General features: G+C 33.5%; 2 protein-coding genes across 4 annotated transcripts; both read left to right on the forward strand.

The window, feature by feature from the left end:
• The first annotated feature begins 3,614 nt into the window (after nt 1-3,614).
• LOC120261490 lies at nt 3,615-8,203 on the forward strand. Of its 2 annotated transcripts, XM_039269405.1 has the most exons (7): nt 3,621-4,118; nt 4,329-4,642; nt 4,983-5,702; nt 5,906-6,031; nt 6,830-7,033; nt 7,469-7,669; nt 7,989-8,203. In XM_039269405.1, exons 1-7 carry the CDS (start codon nt 3,851-3,853, stop codon nt 8,112-8,114), a joined length of 1,959 nt encoding a protein of 652 aa, XP_039125339.1. In that variant the 5' UTR covers nt 3,621-3,850; the 3' UTR covers nt 8,115-8,203. The 2 variants fall into 2 exon arrangements, with proteins under 2 accessions (XP_039125337.1, XP_039125339.1); XM_039269403.1 differs by having other exon boundaries at nt 3,615-4,118; nt 7,469-8,203.
• An 892-nt stretch (nt 8,204-9,095) lies between these two features.
• On the forward strand, nt 9,096-17,824 carry LOC120262110 (protein ANTI-SILENCING 1-like). 2 transcript variants are annotated; one of them, XM_039270168.1, is made up of 14 exons: nt 9,096-9,264; nt 9,372-9,453; nt 11,772-12,170; nt 14,039-14,207; nt 14,307-14,507; nt 14,608-14,909; nt 15,317-15,343; nt 15,467-15,559; nt 16,440-16,518; nt 16,690-16,780; nt 16,883-16,997; nt 17,076-17,192; nt 17,293-17,406; nt 17,520-17,824. In XM_039270168.1, exons 3-13 carry the CDS (start codon nt 11,820-11,822, stop codon nt 17,338-17,340), a joined length of 1,593 nt encoding a protein of 530 aa, XP_039126102.1. In that variant the 5' UTR covers nt 9,096-9,264; nt 9,372-9,453; nt 11,772-11,819; the 3' UTR covers nt 17,341-17,406; nt 17,520-17,824. The 2 variants fall into 2 exon arrangements, with proteins under 2 accessions (XP_039126102.1, XP_039126103.1); XM_039270169.1 differs by lacking the exons at nt 9,096-9,264; nt 9,372-9,453 and adding exons at nt 10,238-10,332; nt 10,423-10,517.
• Nucleotides 17,825-18,019: the final 195 nt, after the last annotated feature.

The following is an 18,019-nucleotide window of genomic DNA, read 5'->3' on the forward strand; positions in this document are numbered from 1 at the left end:
ATTGTGTATTTTAAAAAACTGTAAACTAAAACATGTTTGGTTAGCACAAAATTATTATAACATTTTTTTTAATCATTTTTTTCAAATACATATTTTTAAAATTTTTTTATAAAACTTTATTTTTCATGTTAGTTTACTTGATTATATTATTAAATAAAATTAATAATATAAACTGTCATTGTATGGGTAAAAAATATCTCATAAAAATTGCACTATTTGAAACTAAAAAATATTTTAGCATTTGCCTTAAAAAATTTAATATATATATATATATATATATATATATATATATATATATATATTAAAATTAGATCCATCCGATTTTTAAAAAAAATAAAGGTAGAGGATGGGTAATATAGAGATATAGTCATAATTTGTTTTGAGATAAAGTAAAAAGTTAATAGCTCAAACAATAGATTTTTACAAATATTTTTTCAATATATATATTATGTTATATCATAGTTTATAAAAATCAAGGGTCAAACAATGATTTTCACAAATAATTTCTAAAAATATAATTTTTTTAATACTATATAAACTAATTTGTAAAATATCAAGCCAAAATAATGAATTTTATATAAATATTTTTCTTAAAAATAGTTTTAAAAAAATTGTTGTTATTAATTTGTAAAAAAATTGATATATTTTTTACAAAATTAAAAATTAAAAGGAGAAACAGAAAATAATAGAAGAGGAAAGGTTTTATGGTAGGAGGAAAAGTTTTGAAAACGTCTCCAAAATAGTTGAAGACATAAAATTGTTACTTTATGTTTTTTTGACAACATGAGGATTGTTGCCAAAATTTTTTAAAATAAAAATAAGCTTTCAAACATATTTTCTCATGTTTCCAAAACATAAAATTAAAAACAAAAAATATGAATGGGCAACAATGCCAAACGACCCCTACATAAATAATAATTTTGTAAAACTTTTTTAATAAAGTGGACAAATCATATTCGCATTATTCACCATTTGTGATGAAGAATTGATTTCATAATTTTTCACATGGCCCCTTATACTTTACTGTTGGAATATTCTAATATCGGTACAAATGCCATCATTTATATTTGAGAGTAGTTTGTTCACTGAAATTAAACAAGAACATTATTCATTTAACATAATTTGAAAAATTAGTCTATTTGATATTTGAATGGTTAATTGTGATTAAATTGATTTAATCTAATTTTAATACCTTGCAAACACCCTACCAATAGTCTCTTGTTATTGATGGTAGACGTGTGCATGTGTGTGTATATATATATGATAAAATTGGATAAGTCAATTTTTTTTAAAGCATATAAAAGATATGAAAACATGAGATACAAAAACAGAACAAAATACCAAATAAAATAAAATAAAATGAAAGGAAATGAAAAACAAGTCCACACAGGGCTTAAAGAATCTAAGGGGTGATTATCATACGCGTGGGATGATTCAATTCACACCACAAACTGCATTAATATCAAGAATTAATAATAAACCAAGTTTTTTTTTTAATAAAATTGGATGCACCATAATTTGTTTATAATGAAAAATAAAAATGAACGAAACAAATAGAATACAACAAAGACAAGAAAAACTTTCATCGACCATGGAGAGTGAAAAGAAGGTTAAGAAAAAAAAAAACAAACAAACAAAAGAAAACATGCTCGATTTTGCTTCTCAGGAATCACTAGTGTCTACATTAGCATAAGATTTATCCAGCTTAACTGCAAATAGGGTCAATAAAATTGAGGCCTTCATTGATCAACGTGACAATTTTTTTAAACTTACTCTCTCAGCTCGTTTTTATCTATTGTGGTTAACCGAATTTCACTTATCAAAAAACTTAGTTATTTCAAAAAAAAATATAAAAAATTAGTTATCTTTTTAAAATTACCCCTAATTTATATCTTTACATTTCTCGCTCATATTTAATTTAAACAAGAGAGTTGAATAAAGTGTTATTGGTGATTTTGGAAAAAGCATAATAAATGTTTTTTGATGTTAGAAAATAACAAATAAAATGAACATGAATTTATGACAGATAAAAAAATAAACGTAGGAAGTTTTTGCCATTGTACTGCAAGCAATTAATTTTGCACATGATCCAATGGACTGAAATGAAAATGCTTCTTCGGCATTAATAAACAAACTGCACCAATATCACGAATCAGTAATAAACAAGTTGTTTTAAGTTACTCCCTCCTATATTTAAAACAAACCCCATATATATATATATATATATATATATATGAATACATCAACTGCGGATGTTCGACAATTAGGTGAAAAAAAAACATAGGCATAGACGAGTTCATGGGTGATGTTTTTGTTTTTATAAAAGTTTGTTGTAGAAATAAATAGCATTGAACGATTATTATTAATTAAATTACTGTTACGACTATTTTTTGTGTGCTATCATTTATAAACACAACATCATTATTCATTGAATGGTGAATAATCGTTGGATTTTAATGTAAACCCAACACACACGCACTATCAGTTTTTTTCTTTTTTGCCTTTCTTTTCCCCAATTACTGTTGTCAATTGCGGGCATTCTACTTATGTATTATAAATATACACATTTTATGGTCTGTAACTCACATGCTATGGGACAGAAACTAAAAAAAATCAGGGTTGTTGGTGCCATCACAAGGCAGGCAACTCCAAATCTCCATCTGTTTGTCATAAAAAAAAAAAAATTGGTCCATAAACAAATGAAACATAAATCCAAGAATCCCAAGTGAGACAACACATGCATGATGGAGATTGATAGCTATGGTGTCATTTAAGCAAGAGAGAAAAAAGACAAAGTCTTGGTCTAGATTTGCCTTAATTTTGTCCATCTATGAACTATTTAATTCATCTATCAGTACCATCCACATTGTCCTTAAAAATGTTCTTCTTGGTAATTATCCATACCAATCCATTTTTTTTTTCAATTATATTTGTTTTTTAATGGAACATAAATTTTGTGTTGTAATATTCTCACTTAATATTATTATTTTGTAAAATTCAGTGTAAATATTCATGAGAGTTAATTGGAAAAAACTAGAAAATCTTGGGTATATTTTACAGGACTTATTTGTAAATATGACTTTATGATTAAATTGTGGACCATTCTGCTAAAAAAACGCTCATCTTTGGCCCTCATCCCGCGTGGCCTATCCCTCTCATCAACGTCATCAACATCACTTGAATTTCCCATCTTAACCCCTTTATTTGACCACTACAGTCCATTTAGCACACATTACTAATCACCAATTTAAAAATAAATAAACCCAATTATCAGAATAATCATGTTTAATTTTTCACGTTATTCTCTGATAAAACGTTTTTTTATACAACTAAATTATTAATTCCAAAACATTGACATTATTTTTAAACATTTATTTTAACAATAGATTTGCAGCCACACCATTGACGTCACACCTGGAACCACAAGGGCATTATGGTCAATTAGAATTTTTCTTTTCAGATAGATCCCTGAGTTCTTTCTATTTTGTGTGAGATTTTCAAGATACGTGTAAAAACATCGTTGGATTTTTCGAAGATTTCTGGTTGAAAAGAAAATTTTATGAGAATATGAAATATTTTAGGGCTGTTTGCGAAAAACCTCTAATGTACTATAGAGTTTAGATTATTAATCCCTGGTTTTCAAAATCGTGGAAAGTGAAGAAGCATTGCTTCGATTTCTCTTCGTTTTCGATCTTCTCTCTTGAAGCCCTAGCCATGGTTTCTTCGATCGAGGCCTCGCCGGAGGTCTTGTGAGAGATGAACGGAGTGCCGTTATATAACTAAGAGTATCATTCTCACCCAACTATTTTCCGGCGCGCGTTGATTGTAAATCTGATTGGTTTGGATTCCTATGGCGGGCGGAGGGAAAGGGAATATGGAGAGGGTTCGGAGGGGGTTTCGAACGGTGTTCTTCATGCTGACGATGGTGGCATCGCTGCTCCTGTTGTCTGCGCCGGTAGCCGTCGCGGTCGGGGATGTGTCCGTGTCGCTGGCCTTGGCTTCGAAGTTCGCGTGCGCGAGGTGTTATGGACTGAGGGAGCACTTGAGGCGATACGGATTTAGAAGCTCGTTAATGGACATACCCGTCGTTTCTATTTTGAGATCGCTTATAATCACTTGTGAGATCCTTTCTCCCAAATTTTATATTAAAAGTTTCTCCTTTGCGTTGATTTTTCTTTCAATGGATTTTGATTTTGAATATTTTTTCCCCTTTTTTATGTTTTGTTTAACAAGTTTGTTTGATCATGTATGTTAGTTTTACCAAGTATGGGAAATTGTTCTGTTTGGAAACTAATCATCCTTTTAAAATGCATGCTTTCAAACTGTAGGTATTTATTTCTTGAGCGATGAACCTGGCCTTTCTCATGGACCATATGTTGGATCTACAACACTCTGTTCTTTCAGTTCAATTGTCATTCTGTTAGTGAAAGCTTGTGTTTTTACTCCTGTTTTGGAGGAAGTGGACTCTGATGAAGCTTTGACCTCATTGCTGAGGGCGAGACTGAATTCAATGGTGTCATGGGGTGTGCCTTTTCTTTTCCTTTCGTCATTAGTGTTTGCTCTTTTCCACGTTGTGGTTGCCTATAGGACGAGCTGCAAAGCACGGCGAAAGCTTTTGTTCCACTGTGTAGACCCGGAATCGGTAGGTGGCCTTTAATGTTTTGGACTCCTTCATGCATTTATATTGTGTTTGTTCCATTTAGATGACTATTTCAATCAAGCAGATGAGGTTGAGGCTGTTAGTCTTCTTTTTTTTTTCGATAATGCCCTTATGGTGGTATGCAGGATGTGTTTCATGGTTTCCCTCATTTCTGATAGCTTATATATCTTAATTTTCTTCAATGAATATCTGAATCAGCTATTATTGTATCGTTGGGATATTTTAGACTCATTAAGCGTAATCAACCTAAGTAAAGCTTGTAGTCTTGGGACAATGAGATTTTTTAGTAAAGTTGGTAATTCAGTTTTATATTTACTTGCAGGTTTTGCTTTGCAAGAATTCCTTCTCTGGATATCCCAAGGTTCCTCGATCTCCCTCCTGCTGCAATGGAAAACACTCTAAAAGTGATAGTGAAACAAAAAGAAAAGCCAGCTTTCGTGATGAGCGTGACCTTCCTATCAGTTTTCTTGCAGATATTGACAGTTTGTTCATTGCCTGTCAAGGGATTACAGTCCATTATAAGCTCTGTTTGCCTGAGTCGCCTTTACCTTTATCCATACCTTTTTCTCCCTTTCTTGAACTGAGCCCCAATAGTCGGCCACCCAGTATGTCCTCTGGAAGCTTTAGACTTGAACGTCCTTTGCCAGTTACATCCAAAATTCACTTTCATAGGACTTTTAGTAATCAATTTCAAATCTCCTCCCTGTATACTCCTTTATTGGCAGATTCTAGTGCTCCATCCCCTTTCCTGGCAGACCAAGTTCCAGCTCTGATTTTGGATGATGAGGAAGGTGGTGGCTGCTTACCTGGTTCTATGAACTTAGACATGTATTTAGAGGACAAGGATCGGTTTGCGGTAATCTTGATACATGGGTTTGGTGGAGGAGTTTTCTCATGGAGGCATGTGATGGATGTCCTAGCTCGGCAGATTGGCTGTACTGTTGTTGCCTTTGATCGCCCTGGGTGGGGGTTGACATCTCGTCCACGTAGGAAGGACTGGGATGCAAAACAATTGCCTAATCCATATAAACTTGAGTCCCAGGTGATTTTGTTGCTTCTTACTTAAAATTTCTCAATAAATCTAGAACTACAGATTTTTAGAATTATGCTTGTGGAATTTAATGAATAATAACAGCGGGCCTCTTTTATCTGCTTAAACAATAGTGGATGGTTGAAGTTATTAAGTGAGATTATATAAACTTATTAGCTTTGAGGAATGATGCTATGATCTTTTTGTATATGTAGGTTGATCTGCTTATTTCTTTCTGTTTGGAAATGGGATTTTCGTCTGTGGTTCTTGTTGGTCATGATGATGGAGGCTTGCTTGTGTTGAAGGCTGCAGAGAAAATCCGTTCCTCTATGGACATCCATGTAAGTTATTAAAATCAGCTGGCTTACATAATGTTCAGGTTTAATGCGTCACTTACTTTGCGCCTTTGCGGTATATGTATAAGCAAAGTTCATAGTGAGAGAATGCTGGGATACTAAGTTACGATTCTATTATCAAAGTTTTCAATTGTGAAACTGTACTTTTGGCTCATGAACTATTTTCATTTTTGGGCCATGTCCCCAAGAATGGTTCATTTTGGTTCCTAACTAAATGAAGTAAAAGTGCCATAGTGGCCACTTATTCTCTTAGTTCAGGGACATTGCATTCTTCTATTAGTTTAGGGATCAAATTGCACTGTTTTGGGGTTGGGGATCAAAATAAACATAAGGATACAGTTCTAGGACCAAAAGTACACTTTCACATATTTAATTTCCATTTAGCATTTGTAAAGATCTCAATATGTTGGTGGTTGTGGTGAACTGTTGGGATCAGGACTCAGGAGATGGGCTTGTTTTAGCTTAATTTGTAAACATGCTTTATAGGTAATGTCTAATATTAAGATCCTCCTATATCAAATGCAGGCAATTAGACAATGACCATCCACTAAGAACTTGATATAATTTAGTCTTGGACAAATTCTCATCTCTTTAAGAAACAAATAGAAATGAATGAAATGTAATGTATTGATTATCAATTTGAAAGACAAAACTTATTATGTGTGCCATGTGTATAATTAATGAATACTGTTATTTGCAAGTATGGGTTAATCCAGTGATCATGGAGTATCCCAATTAACTAACCTGTTTCTTGCTTTATTTCACTTGTTATGTGCGCCATAGGTAGAGGTAAAGGGAGTGGTACTTATCAGTGCCAGCTTATCAAGAGAAGTCATTCCTGCCTTTGCTCGAATCCTCTTGCATACTTCACTGCGGAAGAAACATATGGTCCGTCCTCTACTGCAGACAGAAATTACTCAAGTCATTAATCGCCGTGCATGGTATGATGCCACAAAATTAACAGCAGAGGTTATGAACCTTTATAAGGTAAATCTTTTCTTGTACTCTAAAGGAAATGTGTCACCTGTTGTCCTTGAGATGAATCTAGAAAGCAATTTATATAATACCATGATAGTATGACTGTACAAACATCTCTAAATAGAGCACTACATAAAACTTGGGTTTGTCATTTCTCCCTTTGGTAATTAAGTGGTCTGAAATTTTTGCATATAAAATGTGGGGAAAAAATGCAGAATGGTGTTGCTTGGTATGCCTTAATTTCATCTCATTTGAGGGAGAGGTTAATTGAATATTATTTGGTGGCTTATTTAGAGGGACATTGAATTGATATTAAACCAAACTGTGTGATCTATTTTGCTTCCTTTGCTAAGTCCTAGTCATAGGTACTCTAATTGCTGTGTGATTCTGCCCCTGAACTGATAGTGCCAGCCTTAAACATATAACAATGTCCCTTTCTTGCAGGCATCATTACTTGTCGAAGGTTGGGATGAAGCACTTCATGAGATTGGAAGGTTGTCCTTCTCAACAGTCCTTTCTCCAGAAAATGGTGCTGCTTTGTTGAGATCAGTGGAGGACCTTCCTGTATTGATAGTTGCTGGCGCTGAAGATGCACTTGTATCATTGAAGTCAGCTCAAGCAATGTCTTCAAAGCTTGTAAATTCTGTAAGTTTGTTTCTCTATGTTTCTGTCATCTGTTCTCAAAATTTCAGATGGTTTGAACACCGTGAATCATTATATCATCCAAACAAGGTTGCGGCTTATGTTTCCAAAGTTATTTTTTCTTCCCAAAATAGAATAGTGCTCCACAATACTAATCAACCTAACACAATTGCTGATTATATTTTTTTTCTGCATGAACACATGCTGATGCTGATTACAGATATAGATTTTGTTGGGAAAGAATGCCTCTGTTTAAGGTACTCAATTTGTCAGATTCCGTTGTCCAGTTCATTAATCTTTGCATTGCTAATGTGTCTTGCAGAGACTTGTCGCAATATCAGGATGCGGCCATCTTCCGCACGAGGAGTGTCCCAAGGCACTTCTTGCAGCTCTATCACCCTTCATAACCAGAGTGCGATCATATTCTGATTGTTTTCAAAGACTATAGGTTAATTATCTATCAGAATTTTAGGTTGTTCATACCTAAAGAGCAGGGAGTTAATCTCTAGCCGATAGATACGCACACCTTTTTTTCTCTTTTTTACCTTCACCTCCTCTTTTGAAGCTTGGAGCCAGACCTAAATCTCAGGGTTATTAGAGCTCCCATCTTTTGTTGTTTAATGTTTGCCACAAAGGCAAGAGTAATATTCATGAAGCTCTTAAAAGAGAGTTGTCATGTATTTGTACAGTTTCAAACTTGTCCTCATGAAAATATAATTGTGCAGCATTACTGTTAATTAATGATGTTATTAGTTATGTCCTAAATTATTCAAGTTGTTGCATGAATTTATGGAAATTTGAGGAAAAAAAAGAAATATCTCATATTCAACAAAGATCAAATATAATTACAAGAGAATAGAATATTGTACGTTTTAAGTCACTATTAACCTCAAACCATGGGCATTGTTATTAGTTGGATTTCATCAATTATTATTATTATTTTTTGATAAAATGAATAAACCACTATTTTTTTTTTTGGTAAAAAGTCCAAAGAAAAAAAAAAAAAACCAAAGCAAAGCAAATTATAAGTACAATACCACAAAGAGTCCATTAGAAGTGCAAAGAAGCCAATAAAAACACTAGTAATAGAAAGTAACCTAGAAATGGAAATAGAAGTCAATAAAAACATACTAAAAGAGGTAACAATGAATTCCTTGAGTATAATTATAATTATAATAAATTTGGTTTTTTTAATGAATCCCCTGAGTATTAGAGTAATTTTAATAATTTTTTTAAATATCTAAACAACTACTGAATTTTGGAGGTAAAACATAAACATTACAACTTAATTTTCGAAGGTTATTATTAATTAATGATTAAAATGTTAAAAATCATGAAATTAGGATGATTTTATAATTTATCAAAAAAAGAATTAAAAAAAAAATATATATTTGAACCCAAAGAAACCATATTCGTGCTGTTGTTTCTCCAGCGCCCTCTTGGTTTCTCCCACCGCTCCCCTTCACCCTTTCTCCTTCTCGTCCCTTCCACCGCCGCTGGCGCAGCGTTCATCAGGCTCGCCGTCCGGCGACCTCCTGCTGAAGCCGACGTGGTGGTTCAAACCCACATGTCCATTATGCCGGAATCCCTATTCTCAGGTTTCATCTCTCGCTTTCTCCCGTCTCTTGCCCTCCTCTTCGTTTCCATGGTTTCTGGTTTGATTTTTTCACATTCGCTATTTGTTTTTTTTTGTGTTCTTGTGCAGGATAAGTTTGGTTCTTGGGGTCGGTTTTCATCCGAGATTGAGTGGGGTTTTGCTGCAATAACTTCGTTTCTCTTCGGAAATGGTATCCCATCTTTCCTTTCCTTTCCTTTTTGTTTTTCTAGGGTTTTTCCTTACTGTTCCGATCGGTGATTCTTGTTTCTTTTTGTTGATGTTTGAGGGTTTTTTTGAAGTTTGGGTTTCTTTGGATTATCTCAGCATAATTTTTTTCCCGCGCACTCGCGCGCGCGTGTGTGTGTTTGCTTTGATTTCGTGTGATGGGTTATGCTCATAGGATGGATTATGAGATTCTTATGGGTTTCTTTTGCCTCGTGGTTCTTTTCTTATAAGTGATTCTTGTTTTCTTTTTAGGAATGTGTGGAGTATTGTCATTGTGGGTTTCTATTTTTTTCTTGGTTATCTTAGAGTAAACTTTTTATTGTGTGTGTTTTTTTCTTTGATTTCTTTTGATTGCTTATGTGTGCATGATGAATCATGAGGTTTTTATCTGGCAACTTTTCAGGTTCTGTTTTTTTTTTTTTTTTTACCCCTGTTAAATAATTTGTTTATTTATTATTGACTGGTAATGGGCTATATACTGGTTGAGTCTAGATTGTACATATCGCGCTTGTGATCCATGATATTGTGGCTTGATACTTGTCAATTTATGGTGTGATTTTATTGTTGTTGAAGTATTCTTGATGTTTAGGATGTGGATCCTCCTTGTCTTGCCAACTTATACTTGGGAACAGTTGGTTATAAAATGCATCTTAGCTTCTCTTTAGATTTTTATCAAGTTTGATGCTGCAATATTTATAAGATTTTTTATTTTTTATTTTTTTTAATGCTTTTGTAATGTTTTTCTTGAGATATTTGTGTTTCAAGTCCTCCTATCAATGTATCTTCCGGTTTATTTGGACCATTACTGGCCTCTACTGAGAGAAAGATGGAAAAAGCTTGACAGGTAGACTTTGGAGAGATTTATTTTTGTATTGGTAGGTCCAAAACTTTTGGTAGTTTTAATCATTGATAGCGCCAATTGTTTTTTTCCAAGGATAAATCACCTGAAGGGGGAGAACTAGTGAAGTACATGAGATTGGTCAACTGAAGAGGATGGTTGTTTGCTACAAATTAGAAATTATTTAATAGGTGAGTGATTAAAGATTTACTGCCTAGTGGTCCGTTGATTTAAGGTCCTTTTTATGTCAATTTAATTTTGAGTGGTTCTGGGAGGAGTGCGAACAGGGAAGGGTGCATTGAAGCTTTGAGTTAGACATTAATGCCGTGCCAAGCTAAGTAAGGAAAAAATAGCGTAGACTCAGTTAAGCCTTTTTGGTGATGTTTAATGTGAGTACATGAGTATATGTATTAAATTGAAACAATAGTTATGGGACGGGAACTGCATTTCAAGTTTTACATTAAGCTATTTGTGTTCAGTAGTTAATCTCTCTTTCCCTTACAAGGACTAGCTTTGCCCAACCTCTGTGATGATTGATTCCTTGGAGAAGGTTTACGATGTTTTTTTTTTCCATATTGCATTTTGAAATGCTCTTTCCAAAACAAGAGCTTCTAGTAAAATCTATAATTTGAATGTTTTACCTAAACACATCATCTTAGTTAATTTAGTTTGAAATTGCCAAACACTCATATTGTATAATCTAAAACATTTGATTGTTGAAAAGCTCGTTTATAGATTTGAAAAGCAATTTAGCGCAAGCTTTCAATTTGGGAACAACAAGATGATAAGTTGGGTAGGAAGTTAAATGGATTATTTATTTCACGTCAAGTTCTATCTGTTGTACATTCTGATGCTTTGACGGTCAATGGGGACAGAAATTTAAGAGAAGTTCCTCTTAGAAAATAGCTTGGGCAGCTATCTACTATGGTTGAGTCCTTAAAAGAATTAATATTTAGTGTGTCTTTTGCTTGGAGTTGAAATTCATAAATTAACATAAAACATTAGTCTTATTCCTTCGCACTTTTTTTTGTAGGTGTAAGCATGATCCTTTCTCTCTCTCTCTCTCTCTCTCTCTCTCTCTCTCTCTCTCTTAAGATATAAAATGTATGTGTATAGGTCTAGTGTCCATTATTACCTAAAAGGCTAAATTCCTTTATTCTAAATTGAATGTCGACATTGGTGGTGATAGTTTAAGTTTTCCATGATGACTCAACCATTTCTTTATGATCATTTTGTAAATCTTCTATGATTCAAACTGCCCAGCCTTCTTCCTTTTCAAGGCTTCTTAGGCATAAATGGCAATTGTCTGTTGAACCTTTTGAAACTACCTCTCGCATAATGCATTTATATGCTGTAGTTCTTTACTTCATTGGCAACTTCATTTAAGCAGCTTCTGATAGATGGTGCATTTTTCCAATTTTCTTATTCTTTATTCTTGTTTTTAGGTTCTAAAATTCAATTGGCATAAGCCTCATATGGTTTGAGAGGAAACTATGTCTCAGTTGGTGAAACATGGTAACGATGATCTTTCATTTCGTTGGGGTAAGAAAAGAGGCATAGGTGGCGAAAATAAGGATGCTCAGTTTTATGAATCTTTCACTTTCGATAATGTCGAATATTGCTTGTATGATTGTGTATACCTTTTTAAGAAAGGGGAGAATGATGCTTACATTGGAAAAATTGTGAAAATCTGGGAGCAATCCAATCACAAGAAGAGAGTAAAGATTCTATGGTTTTTTCGTCCGTGTGAAATTCAAAATTATCTGAGGGTTTATTCACCATTGGAGAAGGAAATATTCTTGGCCTCAGGTGAAGGTGTTGGCCTTACAAATATCAATCCATTGGTAAGTTTTGTTTATCTTTATGCTTTTGGCCTTTAAGCTTAGATTTTCCCTGATTTCTTATTTATATTGATTTGAGACAATCATATTTAAAGGCCAAATAACCGTTCTATAAATCATACCTTTCAATCTAAAAAGTATTTCACAATCACATAAAACTCTAGAAGCTCCCCTTCATTTTCTCTAACCTTCCTTATTCCTATTTGTGACATCTTTGATAATTTCCTTATGATCTTGGATTATGGAGCCTCTTTATTGAAAAGTTTTACTTTTACCAATCTCAGATAATCCATCTTAACTCCTTCCTTATTTCTACTCATCTTATTATTGAAATTACATTTCAAGTATTTTGACTCCACCTCACTTAACTTGGAACCTTTATCTTCTAAAGTGTTTCTTTATATCTCAAACTTTAAGTTGACACCTTATCTAGTTTCATCAACTAAAACCACATTATTAGCAAAAAAGCATACACCAAGGAATCTAATCTTGAATATCCGTAGTTTAGTTAGTTCATTTATAACTAAATCAAGGTAAGGGTGTTATGTTGAACGTTGATGTAGGCCTATAGTAATGGGAAACTCTATAGTCTCTCCCTCTATTGTTCTAATGTGAGTGACAAAGCTATCATACATATGTTTTATTGAGTCTATGCACCAAGTAGTAACTCCTTTTCTAAAGCCCACTAAAGGACCTCCTTAGGTACCTTATTATACACTCTTTCTAGATCAATAAAGTTCATGTACAAATCCTTTTTCTTTTCCCTGTACTTTTCGAGTGACTGTCTTAATATATAATTGTTTCTATAGTTGACCTTCCAAGTGTAAAACCAAATTGATTTAAAAACACACACACAAACACTTGTTTCACATCTCAATGTTTGCTCAATACTTTCTCCCAAAGCTTTGTAGTATGACTCATAAGTTTTAGTTCCACAATAGTTATCACAACACTGAATACTATGTTCATTCTTATATTTATTTACTAAAATACTGTTTCTCTATTCATGTGGCATTTTCCAATAATGTAGTATCCTATTGAATAATCTAGTCAACCATGATATCTCCTCATCTCCTAAGAACTTTCAAAGTTCTATTAGGATACTGTCTGGGCCTACACCTTTCCCTACTATTTCCTTTAAAGGGCATCCTGTATTTCGCCAACTATAATTTTTTTTAACATAATTCTATCACAAGCTTTGGTATTATTGATCTCCAACACTATATTACGCTCATGATTTACATTAAACAACTTACAAAAGTATCCTTTCCATCTTTGTTTAATCTCATCATCCTTAACTAGTACTTTATTATCTTTATCTTTTACACACCTAACACTCCTTGAAGCCCTCCTTTTCTTTTCTCTAGCTTTAGTTAACCTATAAATATCTTTTTCTTCCTCTTTTATTCCTAATTTAGCATACAATGTATCATAAACCTTATACTTAGTCTCACTCACAGCTCTTTTAGCTTCTTTATTGGCTAATTTATACTTCCTTTGACTTAATTAATAATAATAATTATTATTATTATCAAAATTTTATTTTTATAATTAATGATAGATTATAATATTGATAATTTTTTAACCTAGATGTCAGATGATGAAAATGAGGTTTACCAGAAACTGAAGTACATTATGGATGTTTTTGTATTCTTTCCCTTTTCATCATTTTCATTCCTTTTCTGTCTTCATTTTCCCTTATCCGAACACTTGCATTATCTTGTGTTTGGTCTCATGCTATGGGCATATTCTTAATTTTATGTTAAGGCGATTATATGTGCTCAAAATGTTGCTCTTCTTCAATGTTTTTTATTTATTTATTTCTCCTAATGTTAGGATGCTTTTGTTTGATATTATTTTACTTATTTCAGGAAGCTATAGCTGGCAAATGCCATGTGGTCTGCACATCAGTAGACAAGAGGAATCTGCAACCTTCCTCCACAGATGTGGAATTGGCTGATTATATCTTCTATCGCGTATTTGATGTTGGGAACTATACAATATCTGATGTACTGGCAGATACCGTAGCTGGAATTGAAGGTATGGCTTGCATTTTTATTTGTTCAATTATGTTTTTATGCTTTTATTTCATTGTAGCCAGCTTTTCTAACTTGTTTTCATGACTAAATGTTTTCCCAGTGAAGTTTCTCCTGAACCAAAGGAAAGATTTGAAGTCAGCTTCTGGTTCAAAGGTTGATGCAAATGGGATCTTTAATGGTCAGAAAGATGCCTTTGATGATCTACATGGTCACTCCAAATCAGCTTCTCCGAAATCATTGGAAAATCGAGATAACCCTGCAACTGCAATTGGTTCATTACCGATAGATGGTGGAAATGAAGGCAAGCATCAATTGAAGCCAAATATTTTTTACAGGAGAAACTGGCTTCCAAATTATTTAGCAATTTTGTCACTCTAATAAAACACTTGTGGATGTTGCAGGCAATTATGACGTAGAGAAACCTAAACACTCTACTGAAGACCTGGCAAATCCAACTTTGTCTGATGAAAGGCCGTCTAAGAAAGGGAGACTGATTGATGAGGCATTTAAATCATCAGGTGCTTCGCAGAAAGATAAGGTTGACTCTTGTTTAAGGAAGCGAAAAGTAGAACATGGTGAGAAGGAGCTCAAAAGGGCCAAGCTTTCTCATGAGACCTTACAGAAGACCTCTCTTGCTTGCTCAGCACAAAATGATGAAAAAGCTGACTCTCAAAATTTGGAAGTGCTTCAAAGGCCTTATGCGGTGTGTATTATGATTTTAGATCACACACTTGATTTGTTTGCTTATAGAATACTTTTGTAATGCTTTCCTACTTCTCTGCTGTCATATTTATTTTTACGCCTGCTTTTATACATCGTCAGGCTGAGGAAAGTCTTTATTCCTTTAGCTATTATAGTGTTAGGTTTAAATCCCTGAGCTATTGCTTGAATCTCTAGGCTAGTTAGCAAATGTTTTTGGGTAACATTAAGTATGCATGATTATTCATTTTTCTATATTCTTAAGGAGTCCTGATAAAACTGATAAAATACCCGAAAGCTTCTCTACTTCTCCTTGGGAATCATTGCATTTGGGATAATTTATTGTTTTTAACTATCTTGGTAATTTATACAAATTGATTGATCTATGTTTTCATTTTTGATATTTGACAGGATAGGAGCAAATGGTTCAAGGGATTTGTAAGTATAATTGATTTTCATGTTCCTCTATTAAAATTTTCTGATGATTTATTTGCTCAGTACAGCACAGTTAATAGTATATCCTATTTTCTATGGGAAATTTAATTTCTCACACTCTTTCAGCCTTGGGACTTAAAAATTAAAAAAGCTCATGAGGTTGGAACACTTGTGCTCCTTGACAATGTTGATCCATCATATACATCATCAGATATAGAGGTATGGTTCTTGCTTTGCTTTATCTTAGTTTTTAAGTTCATCTTGTACTTATTCATTGTTATAGCCCCACTATGCTTATGCTATTTGTTTTTGCTTTCATCACAAGATAAATTTGTGGGTGACTTTTCCTTGAGAAAGTGTTATTGAACTCAAAGGAGCTCAAACTTCCTAAGCTGTGAATGTTCATTATGCCATTTTTTCTATTTTATTTTTAGTTTAGTCAACTAAAACTTGTGCAGCCTAAATAAAACAAGTATATATATCAACTGAAACATTTTGTTTTTTTTTCAAAGGAAGTAAAAAATGATGAGGGTTTTTATTATACAGTCAAAAGATAGAAGCTTATGGTATGATTGTAATAAGAAAATAAAGGGTCAGCCTTAATTATAAATAACCAAACATATGGCTTTATTTTAAAAATTTTCAAGAACTTTGAGATCTTTAATATTTTCAACTAGTGGTCAAATGGTATGGCATATCTGGAACTGTTGGGTTTGTTGTTTGTGGAATCAACTTAGGTTAATGAACATACACATTGGGGTATATATATAAGGGGTCTGCTCAGTTGAATGGCAATTAATTCTTAATTGAACCAGTAGAGAGCCTCGAGCCTATTCTCATCCACATATCATTGTGTCCCACAGGTTTCAATGTCATATTCGGTGATTATTCCCAGTTGTTTTTTCTGTATGATGTTGCTACTGAATTTAAACAAGTTTGCTATTTGTGGTTTGACACGAAAAGCCACTTTGGCTTTGATGTCTGATTTTGTGTGCAATTTAGGCATATTCTTGTTATTCAATTCATATAATTATGTATTTTTCAGCATCCACCTTTTCATTTGTCCTCATAATTCCTGAATCTACATCTCCATATTCAGGATATTATCTATAATGTCTTCAATCTAAGCTGCACTGCCAAGGTTATCCCACATTCCATGTTCCAAGATCCTAATTATGGTATGATGCATTTAAAGTTTCATCTAGTTATTGTGTCAATTTTAGTAGCTTTAAAACTGTGATAAAGTCTTCGATTCATTTAATTCTATTACTAAATATAATTTTGCTCTCTACTAGTTTGTACATTATCTCTCAAGATAAAGCTTGCTTGCTTTTTCTTACACATGTTAGGTGAAGCCTATGTTATCTTCAAGGCAAGGGATATGGCAGACATGGTTGTTCGAAAGATCAATAGTGGGTGTCTGATGCAAGAGAATGGAAGGTATTTTCTCCCTTTTTAGGTGACAACTCCCAAGATTCAACACGGACCAAATATTTCTAACTGTTTTGCGACCATTATTTGGTTCATGCAATTTATCTGCAGACCTCTCGTCTGCAGTAAAGGCCTTCTAAAGGTGCCATCAAAGTCATCAACATCTTCATTCACTGGTCATTTAGTAATTGACAAAGTTAGGCTCCAAATGCAACGGGATGAGATGGTGATTATATGTCTTCACTTTTATCCTTCACATTTTTTCATTTTTCATAATGTTGTCATTGATGACTGATTCTACCAGAGGAAGGCTGTGTCAACATCACATTGCTCTCAGCCAAACACAATCGAATATGAAATGGCCTTGGAATGGATGCTTGCACAAGAGAAGTCAGCCGCGTCACTGAATCTATTGAACAAGGTTTAATTCACCCTCATTTTGCCCTTATAACTTCAAACAATCATTGCTGCTGGTACCATTCTTTTCCACCATCTAAATGAAATATCCACTTTTTGTACAGGTGCATCATGATGAGATAAGAAAAGTTAGAAGGAGCTTAAAGGCGTAGTAGAACCATCTTTGTGAATACTAACCTGTTTTGATTCCTAGTTTTGTCATCAACCTTGTTCCCAAGGTTTGACAATTAAAATTCTACGGAATATATATATATATATATATATATATATATATATATGTTTTATACTTGAAATTTTGTAGCGGATTTTAATTTTGCTCGTTGTCTGACAGGTTGCTCATCGGATAGCTATTAAATATACATCCTTGTGAAAAACAACAGTAAACTTGAGGGGTTGTTAGGACGGGAGAATGGGAAGGCAGTTTTGAACCAATCCATCACTCTGGTTTATGCTTAAATGGCCAGTTATTCCTCTCAGAGAGAGCTTTGGCCAGAAAACTGATGAGCCTGTGTTCATTGTATCTTCTCTTTGAGATGAAATTTTGTGGTATGAATGATAGATTTGACATCTTGATTACGCCTTAATGTTTGAATGTTGGTGGCATGGTTTATTAAGTTCTCCATCCATCTTTACTCAGAAGGGTGTTGACAGATGATGATGTGGCACAGGCACTTTGGTTTCTTTATATTTTTCAAGTGTTGATTGAGGTTCTCATTAGTTTTGGGTATATCAGGAAATTAGTGAATAGCTAGTTTATGTACCATACCAATAATTCAAATGGATAAAATAAGTAATGTGACCCTCTAGAGATGAGACAAAAGCCAAGTCGAA

The sequence above is a fragment of the Dioscorea cayenensis genome, chromosome 5 (genome assembly GCF_009730915.1).
Source record: "Dioscorea cayenensis subsp. rotundata cultivar TDr96_F1 chromosome 5, TDr96_F1_v2_PseudoChromosome.rev07_lg8_w22 25.fasta, whole genome shotgun sequence".
Lineage (NCBI taxonomy): Eukaryota > Viridiplantae > Streptophyta > Magnoliopsida > Dioscoreales > Dioscoreaceae > Dioscorea > Dioscorea cayenensis.